General features: G+C 44.5%; 1 protein-coding gene across 1 annotated transcript in view; it reads right to left on the reverse strand.

Annotated features, from left to right (window-relative positions):
* LOC101832386 (carboxylesterase 1D-like) overlaps positions 1-9,752 on the reverse strand; it is a 29,713-nt gene that overhangs the window by 17,733 nt on the left and 2,228 nt on the right. The window contains exons 2-6 of the mRNA NM_001281669.1: positions 8,960-9,164; positions 8,242-8,386; positions 5,316-5,449; positions 3,694-3,847; positions 2,081-2,185 (exon numbers count right to left, since the gene is read on the reverse strand). Coding sequence (NP_001268598.1) covers positions 2,081-2,185; positions 3,694-3,847; positions 5,316-5,449; positions 8,242-8,386; positions 8,960-9,164 — 743 coding nt within the window. The remainder of the gene's footprint in view (positions 1-2,080; positions 2,186-3,693; positions 3,848-5,315; positions 5,450-8,241; positions 8,387-8,959; positions 9,165-9,752) is intronic.

Here is a 9,752-nt window from a genome sequence, read left to right on the forward strand (position 1 = left end):
ACTGACTCCCCCAACCCACCCTGTCACTCTCCAAGGATAGTGAGCCTCTCCATGGGGGATTATCAAAGTCCATCACATCATTTGGGGGAGGGCCTAGGCCCTCTTTCTTGTATTTGGGCTGCAATAGTAACCCTCCATAGGGAAGGAGCTCCCAAAGTCCATTTGTACTCTAGGGATAAACACTGGCTCTATTGTTAGAGATCCCATAGACTACCCTGGCCTCCTAGCTTGCACCCACATTCAGAGGGCTTGGTTCGGTTCAATGCTGGTTCCCCAGCTTTATGACTGGGGTCTCCATGTTCTCACTAGGTCAGGTCAACTGTTTCTGAGGGTTTCTCCAGCACAGTCTTGGCTCCTGAGCTCATCCCTCCTCCCTCTCCGCAAAAGGATTCCAGGAGTATAGTATGGCTCAGTGTTTAGCTGTGGGTGCCTGTTTCTGCTTCAATCAGCTAGTGGATTCTATCTTGTATCCAATTTTCTATCTCTTATTCTTTCTTCCTTCCTTCCTTCCCTCCTTCCTGCCCTCCTTCCTTCCTTCCTTCCTTCCTTCCTTCCTTTCTTTCTTTCTGTCTTTCTTTCTTTCTTTCTTTCTTTCTTCTATCTATTGAATTATGCAGTTCTGGCTGGTATTGAACTTGCTATATAGATAGACCAGGCTTGTCTTAAAGTGTCAAAAATTCTTCCGCCTCTTCTTCTCAAAGTACTAATATTATAGGCATGTGCCACTATGCTTGGGTCACACAACCAAATTCTAAAGACAAGACTGTTGTATTTTAAGAAAATTGGAGCAAAAGAGAAAGATACCGTATGACAGGGTTCAAGCAGAGTTTTTTGTTTTAATTAGGGAAAGGGATCATAAAAAGGGGAAAGGGGAAAGGGGAAGGGGGAGACTAGCTTCCCAGCAGGAAAGAGGAGAGAGGAGAGAAGGGGAGAGAGAGAGAGGGAGAGAGGAGAGAGAGGAACAGAGAGGGAGAGAAAGAGATAGAGGATGGGAGGTGGGCAGGACCGTTTTAAAAGGGAATATAGTAAATATGTACAGGTGGTGCTCTTAGTGGCTGCAACTGAGGGTGTATTATGTCAGAACCCAAGGACAGGCCAGTACAGATGCCTGAATACTAACAAAGATAAGTTTGAAAAATGTAGTTGTTGTGGTTTGAATGAAAATGGCCCCCATAGGCTGATAAGGAATGGCATTATTAGGAGGAGTGGGAGTGGTCTTTTGGAGTAAGTATGGCCTTGTCAAAGGAAGAGTGTCACTTTGAGGTCTCATATGCTCAAGCCATACCCACTCTGAAAGTCTCTTCCTACTGCCTGTGGATCAAGATGTAGAACTCTCAGCTACCTTTCCAATTCCATGTCTGTCTGCATGCCACCATACTTCCCACCACGATGATAATGGACTACACCTCTGAACTGTGAGCCAGTTCCAATTAAATGCTTTCCTTTATAAGACTTGCAGTGGTCATGGTGTCTCTTCACAGCAGTAGAAATCCTACCTAAGACAGTACTCTAGCCCAGTAGTAAGTCTGGGTGCTGGTCCTACAGAGAGTTGCCTCTGCTACTAACGAGAAAAGTTAAATGAGCTGGATACACAAACAATATCCCCATTATTGTCAATTATCCCTATTAACATGTTTATTGCTAACACCACAACATGTATACAATGCTCTTGGATTTCACTGCTTCTAAGGAGATCATTTGTTATGGTGGTTTGTCTGGTTGCAAATATCACTTCCTTCACTTCTCAAATAGTTGACTGAAGGCAAGCCATAGAATCTCTTTTTGCCTCAGCTTCTCCACACACAGGTGAGGGTAATGATTGTGCCTATTTCTAAGGAGAGCTTATGTGTACGATGCGGCTTTCCATATTAGACTGCGGGACATCTATACTGTACTATTCACACAAAGGGACTTTGGAACCTGCATAGTGTGGTTTAGGTGGAGTCATAGCCGTTCTTCCTACTTAGCCATTCTCACATCAGACATCCACTGAGCATTTAAGCTGAACCCCATGGAAAGAACAATCCCCAAGGACGACAGGAAAACGAAGGATGCAGATGATGTTCAATGTGATACTTACCTCAGCAATGGGCTTGGCGTCTTTTGTAAACAGAGCAGAAGTGAGGGCCACACCACTCTCAGAAATGGCCCTGTGGAAGAGGTTCTTGGCCAGAGGAGACAACACCTGGCAGGGGAGAGGAAAGGAGGAGGGTATATGCTTACAAGAGTGGTCAGTGGCTCACTTGCTCTATAAATCTTCCTCCAGCTACTCGCCTGCCCTAGCCATTCATTTGGAGACCATGGGGCTGCGGGTACGACAGACCATCATATCTCTTTGTCTGCTTCAAGACTTCTCTTTGGGTTTTTCATCCCCACAAGAGAACATCAATGGGATGGGAACAGAGACCAGGGTAAGAAACAGATCAGGATTCTTGTGGCAGGTGCTCATGAGCACAACTGGAAAGACAGTTGGTCAACGCTGTGCCACAGATTCTGTCCTATCAATTCCATTTGTCAGAGTATATCCTAAGAATAAAGATCGTGCAGGCCTGTAAAAATGTCAATGTGCTTATTCTTTGTTGTAGTAAAACTTGGAAATATCTCAAGATTCTAATATTATAAAATTTGGCAATAAGGATGTATTCTAAACATGAAACAGTATGCGATTGTAAAAGATATCACATGTCTAGGAAAATATTTATGTTGTATTATATATTAAAATTTATTTTAGGTAAAGGAATGCCAATGTTGATACATATTTGGGAGAAAAAGAAAAAGAAGAGAATATGCATGGGTGGAAGAAGACAGTTAGATAATATAGACAGTTAAATAAAATTGTGGGGCAAGATTAGAGAAATAAGAATAAAAATACTGCAGTAATAATCCAGAGGTGGAAATGAGATGTACAACTTTCTTCTTTGGGTTAATTGGTATTATTTCTTTACTAAAGCATTTCCCTTTCTGAACACGAAAACAATGTATGTTTAAAAATACAGAAAATACGCTAATATTAATTTTCCTCTCAGTTCCAAGGCAGTTTCTTACTGCTCACAAACCTTCTGTATATTCTCTAAGTATCACTCTGCTCCATCTCACACCTAGACACTTCACATCCCCATCTGCATCTGTGACCAATGTCTGTGTTCCATCCTCCCCCATTCTACCTATCCCTCCACCCTCACACCTACTGACCCAGGACATCCAGGTTCTTTCCAGTTGGCTGCTCTCCCTCTTGGGCATGCAAAGCTGTCAGACCTAAAGGGAAGCTCCATTCTGTCTTTGGACCTTAACTTTTCTCCATGAGTAAATCTGGCTTGAAGCCGAACAAGAACATCTGATCTAACTCATGCTGGAATTCACACTCCTATTTGTGCTTATTTTGCTATTCCTACAACCCAGGTAAATGGGTGCATGTGTGCGTGCATGCGTGTGTGTGTGTGTGTGTGTGTGTGTGTGTCTGTGTCTGTGCCTGTGTGTGTATGTGTGTGATGAGAAACTGAAAGTTCTTGAGTTCCTGCATGTAAAACTAAGTTTGAGCTTCCCAAGGGCATAGGGGTCTTTGGTCCTTAGTTTAGTTCTGCGCTGTCTTTTGATGTGTTGTGAGTAAGGTCTTGTAAGCAAAGATGCTCATGGCTGGATTGGATAGTGGATAGTTTGTAGGGTGTGCAGACACATAAACCCAGGGACACTTACAAGAACAGAGACACTGAAACCTCCTGCTGACTCTCCAAAGATGGTCACGGAGCCTGGGTTGCCCCCAAAGTTGGCAATATTATCCTGGACCCAGTGTAATGCAGCCACCTGGTCCAAATGACCCCAATTCCCCCGACTGTGTTCATCCCCTGTGCTGCAAGACAACAAATCAGAGTTGAGGCAGAGATGTATTGGCAAAGCTTGCAAGGATCTCAGTATCTCAAATGGGCTGGAATTCCTCAACAAACACCCCGAATCAGGCTGTAAACTGCATCCCTGACACAGAAGTCTAGCTGTATCTCCTTTTACAGCATTGTTCTTTGGGGGATTCTATGCTCATCTTGCAACAGATATGTACCAGGGGCCTGCACACATCCATCACTGCTCTGAGCTAGAACACAGCTGAGAAGAAACCTCAAATCTCTGACTACATTCAGCTCACACTGCCGACCATGAACTGGCAGCTGAAAAGAGAACAGTTCCAGAAGGGGGAAAAAGAAAATCAGGCAAACACCATGCTAGATATGGGCCTGTGGGTGATTCTCTGCTTCTTTTCACTGGGAAAGGCTGCTTTGAGACACTGGGTTGCGTGGAGACCCGAATACAATGAGGACAAAGGTTTTGACTATCCAAAAGTGGAATTACACCTAGAAGAAGCAGCAGGAGCAAAGACTCCAGAATGTGGGACACTAGTGTGAACACAGCTGCTGTGAGCCTTGGAAAGTGCTTCTGTGTCATTATAAATGACATGGAGACATTGTGCAGAGACATTACAGGACTTCCTTTCTCATAGAACACTCTGAGTGAACCAACCGTTGCTTTAAAATGACAGGGTTGTAATAATAAGTTATTCTAATAGTTATCACTCCCACAGACTCAGAGCTATGATTAGAGTGGTAGCAGAGGGTCGCAATGGCTGCTATTGCATGGATAAGGGCTATTCCCCAACAGTTTATTGCTAGGGTTCTGATCTCTATTGTGGTGTGGTATTATCAGTGAAAGAACACATGACTAGTGAGGGACAAGGTGATTGTGTGAGTGAGTGCACAGCTCTAAGAGGGGTCTGCATACAACTCATGGGACCTAATTCAGCAGAAGGGACTTTTTATATAAAAATAGCAAGATCTGGGCTGGAGAAAAGGCTCAGTGCATAACAGCACTTACTAATCTTATCAAGTATCTAGGTTTGAATTCCAGCACCCAGTGGCTATCAACCATCACTTCAGTTCTAGGGGATCTCAAGCTCTCTTCTTGTCTTGGCAGGTACCAGTTACTTGGTTCACAGACATATGTAAGTAAAACACCCATATACATAAAATAAAAATAAATATATCTTTTTTTAAATTTAGAATAGCAAGGTCTCTGTTATCCCTAGCTTTCCACCTCGTCATGTAGTCTTTTCATGTACACTCTGTTCTTCTATAATGTTCAATTTTTTTCCTTCCAAGGGCCCTCAACAATAGCCTTGTTAATGAAACTAGTCAATCTTGCACTTTCAGTCTCTCAAACCTTGTGTTAAATAAAACTGCTTTGTAATTAACTCGCTTCGGGTATTTTGTCTTATTGACAGAAACAGACCAATGTAATGGCTAATATGGAGAGAGGCAAGTACAAAATCTTACCTGAAGAATCCCCAAATGCCAAGGCGGTACTGAATGGTCACCACTACCACATTTTCGTGGGCAGAGAGGGCCAGTCCATCATAGGTAGATGCGCCACCCACTACCAGTCCTCCTCCATGGATCCACACCATCACCTGGACAAGAGCATAATCAACCTTGCAGTCCATAGCTTCAGTGTGACGAGCTAACTTTCAGTGCTGCCGGGGAGTCGGGTCATAGATAGCAGACTTGGGAACACAGCGAAGGTTGTTTGGTTTGGTCATCAATCTCAAGTCACTATGGCCATCACTCAAACAACACCAATGGCCAACAAAGCTGTAACATATATCTCTCTCTTTCAAACTCTTCCGGCTCCTGCCCAGAATGTAACATAAGTCGATACTCCCCGTGTTTCTCATTTCTCATATGCTCCCAAGATTCTCAAATCAAGACCATCATCATGGGAACAGTTCACAGGTCAAAGATATTGTCCCCTCTCACACCCAGTCTTTTCACCCTATGCCTGGGTGACCATGAAAAGGTCAACTCTTGTATTTCTGCTTCATGTCATCCCAGGCAGCTCCTCAGTGGCGAACTAGACTTTCCCACAGGTAAGTGATTCTCTAATGAGACGCATACTATCCCGATGGTGCACCTTCCTAATGTGCCTCAGTCTCCCTACCCTGCTAATTCTATCTCATACTTGCTTTCTCCAGAAAGTCTCAACTCTAACAGACTTGAATTTGAGAGGACGTATAATTTGTGTTTATTTTTAATTTAAAGAGTATACCAATAAGGGAAGAAAATGAGAATGTGAAAATAATATCCAGATAATCTTACTAATGAAAATTAAAATCAGTACACAGCACTTTTCTAAGTATAGAAATAAGCTACCACGTGGTAGGTAAAGTATTTTCCTATGTGACAGATAAAAAATGTAGCTCTTTGCTGAAGTATCGGAAAATAAGAGGTAGAGACAAAGCATCCATCTAACCCTAGTCCCCAGATCCTGAGCTGTCCAATCCCTGCTTGTAGCTGCAGACTGGTCTAAAGGTCTCCCTAGTGTGTCAGCACAGCTGTGCACACTCAGGCAGGGCTGTGATGCGGCTTGCTAGTCATGTGAGGAAACGGGCAGAGGCTAAGAAATGGCTCTACTTTCTCATCTTCTCAAAAGCAGACTCTATGGCTCTAAAATCCATAATCACAGCTGGAGGGTCTGCTAGAATGTCTCCTGTTATGGTATCCTCAAGCATGTCCCCTCCCTGGGCATCCATGCAACCTTTAGGAGAGACTGAGTCAAAGTCATCTAAGAGTGAAGGCTGAGCCCAAGTGTTGGGGCCTGATGATGATATTTCGGGTATAGCCCTCAGCTCAATTCCAGGAGCTTAATCTCCTATTGTCTTTTAGATGTCAGCTGGTTACCTCCTGATGGCCTAGCCACAGTGGAGAATGGCTTCTAGTTTGTATAACAATAGACCTAGGCCCTCAGTAAGCCTACACCCATCATGAGGGCTTGGGGACTGAGACTGAGATGTGCTGTTATGGAATGTCTGAGGGCTTGTGTATGTGCATTCTAGGACCATCTCTAGGATTAAAGGGAGTGTTTCCTAGTCAGCCCTATACACATGATAATAGGTGTCTTCAGCCAGTACCCCTGCTGTTGGAAAGCTATTTAAGAGGATGCTTGATTAAATCATGGTCTACACTATTGACTGAGAGCCCTCCTGAGATAACATGATGTCTCTGTCTTATCCTTAATGCTGCTGGATAGCTAGAACTTCCCTGATCCACACTCCCCCACTCAGGGTTAAGCCTGGGGCTGTTTAGCTGGTTCGGAACACAGCTCCAAAGACATAGGACCCTCCAAACAGCATAGGACTGTTACAGGCTGGACCCTGGCACCAAGAATGGTGAACAAGGATGTGCTGACCAGGGTATGATGAATTGTGCAGACCCGATGACAAGGTCCTTGAAATCAGGGCTTAGGTTTCTCTGTTCTCTAACCCCAAATTTGATGACCATTTGTTTGGGTTACTTGGTACACTATAGGAGATGATGATGTGTGTGACTAAGGTCTATCCTCACCTCCCTGTGACTGCTAAGCACATGGAGTACTTAATTTTAGCACACAAATCTACAAATATCTCCGACACCAGGGCTCAGACCAAAGGGTTTCTGGGAAATTCGTTAGGTGTTGGTCTTTTACAACACAGGTACCACCATCTTTTCAACCCTGTCCCATTTTCTGGCACTGTGTTTCCATGTGAAATGACTTACTTGGTCAACAGACCCTGCCAAACACAGCTAGAAGGGAAATCAGCTACAGTAAAATCCCAGGGTTTTGTGCAAGGGCAGGGAAAGTGCTGATGAAATTATCTCAGTGTTCTCACTCCTTGTTCCTCCATGGGACAGGGAAAGCCTTCACCTAGCAATGAACGTTTTCACATTTGTCACACATGACCTGAGGATAAAGGCAACAAATACCCTCCCTCCCAAACACTGTCTGAAAGTACAACATGATGATCAGAAGACCCAAGTCATGTGAGTACCCTTTCCCTTCTCTACTACAGCCTCAGTTTCTCTAATTGCACAGAGACACAGGTTGCTAAATTTCTTCTGAGAGTCCTTTTCAATTCAACTTTTAAGGAATGATCTCTTAGTCTTTCTGGGGATCAGAGTTTACCTAAGAATGAAAACCAACCATACTTTTCCTTGTTTGTGTGAGAAAACTTAGACATTTAAGATGTACATTCCAAATGTATCATGATCTTCACTGAAATCTGATGTCACTGGAAAAATCTGAGGTCACATTGTGAAAAAAAGCTTTAGTTCTGGAATCAGCCCTGGTCTGTGAGCCACTGCTACTAACTGCCTTCATTCCTTTCTGGTTGCCCAGAATAGCTGGAGGCTGGAACTCAGATCTCTGGACCATGGTTCCCATGATTACCGGCAGCCGACTGTTCTTTGTCAAGTCGGCAGGGGTGTATATATTCAGGTAGAGACAGTCTTCAGAAAACTGTAGAGGGATGTTCTCCTTTCTGTTGGTGAAGAGTTCTGAGAGCACCTGTCCTCCAACTGCATCTTGGGAGCACCTGGGAGGGGAAAGAGATTAAGGTTCCACTTGATTGAAGTTTGGACTTATTAGCCAGAACCCAAATCTGTACTTGGAGTTTTGAGCAAGAATTGAAGTTATTCTCATGGGACTGGAATCCTTGTCAAAGATAAGAGTCTTTAGGTTCCTGGTGGGACTTCTGATATGCTAGATTCTCCCAAAACTGCAGAGGGAGGATTGGGCATCTCTCTCATTCTGGAGCTTTTGAGGTACCATGGACCATACAGAGAAGTACTCAGCTGGGATCTTAGACACCCTCAAAAGTACCTTGCTGAGGGCATAAATACTGTCAGCACCGACATTTTTAGGAAGCTATCTGGACTTTTCCACTCCGTTCTAAGGTTGATTGGGGGACACCAATTACTGTTCAGCTGTGACTAGGTGCTGTACAGATGAGGTGTGAAAACTTGCAGTCACTCACAATGTTCTGTTCACTCACATAGTCCCACCCACACACTCTCAAGCAACACCAAGGTTCAAGGCAGCAGAATAAGGCATCTTACTTCATGCGCTTTATTTTGAAAGAAGCCCCCCCCCAATCCCAGTAGCTTACATAGGAGGGTAGGAAGTGACATTCTTCACGAAGCTCCATGGCTCTGGAGGCTGTGGAGGAGCAAACCTCAGGGATCCAAGAGGAGGCTTGGCAAATGGAACTCCCAGGAAGACAGCCACAGGCTGTGCAAATCCTGCTAACGTGACGTACTTCCCCAGGACTTTGCCATGAACAGTGTTCACCACCGGTGGTGAAGATGGGTGCCCTGTTACACAAGAGAAAATGAAGATACATCAGTAAGGAAAAGGGAGAACTGAATTCCTTGTGGGTTTGTCACTTTAGGACTAATGGAAATCATCTGAACCCTTCTGGAACACGCTTTTAATCCCAGGACTCGAGAGGCAGAGACAGGTGGAGTTGTTAGTTCAAAGCTTTATTGGTCTTCAGAGAAAGTTCCAGGACAGCCAAGGTTACACAGAGGAACCCTACCACCCCCCCCAAAACGTCCAGCTGGAGTACTGGGCATAAATATGAACTTTGGTTTGAACTGGAAGTATTCATCCACAGGATCCTGGTGCCAAGCTACAAACTGGGTGAGACTGGTCAAGAGATGCCCCCTGTCCTCGTGGGGTGGGGATGGAGTGGGGTGGGGGTGGCAGGGGTGGTTACCTTGCAGGGAGAGCAACAGAAACACTCCACTTAATGTTGAGATGCATGAGGCTGTGTCCTGAGGTGGAGCCTGGATAGTGATGGTGCATTGGAAGAAGGATTGAGGCCTCCTGATTGGTCACAGAAGAGCTGTGACTTAGAGCAGCATGGGGAGGAGTGAAATGGGAAAGCGGTAGAGCTGGGG

This window comes from Mesocricetus auratus, unplaced genomic scaffold (genome assembly GCF_017639785.1).
Source record: "Mesocricetus auratus isolate SY011 unplaced genomic scaffold, BCM_Maur_2.0 Super-Scaffold_100045, whole genome shotgun sequence".
In the NCBI taxonomy this organism is placed as follows: Eukaryota; Metazoa; Chordata; class Mammalia; order Rodentia; family Cricetidae; genus Mesocricetus; species Mesocricetus auratus.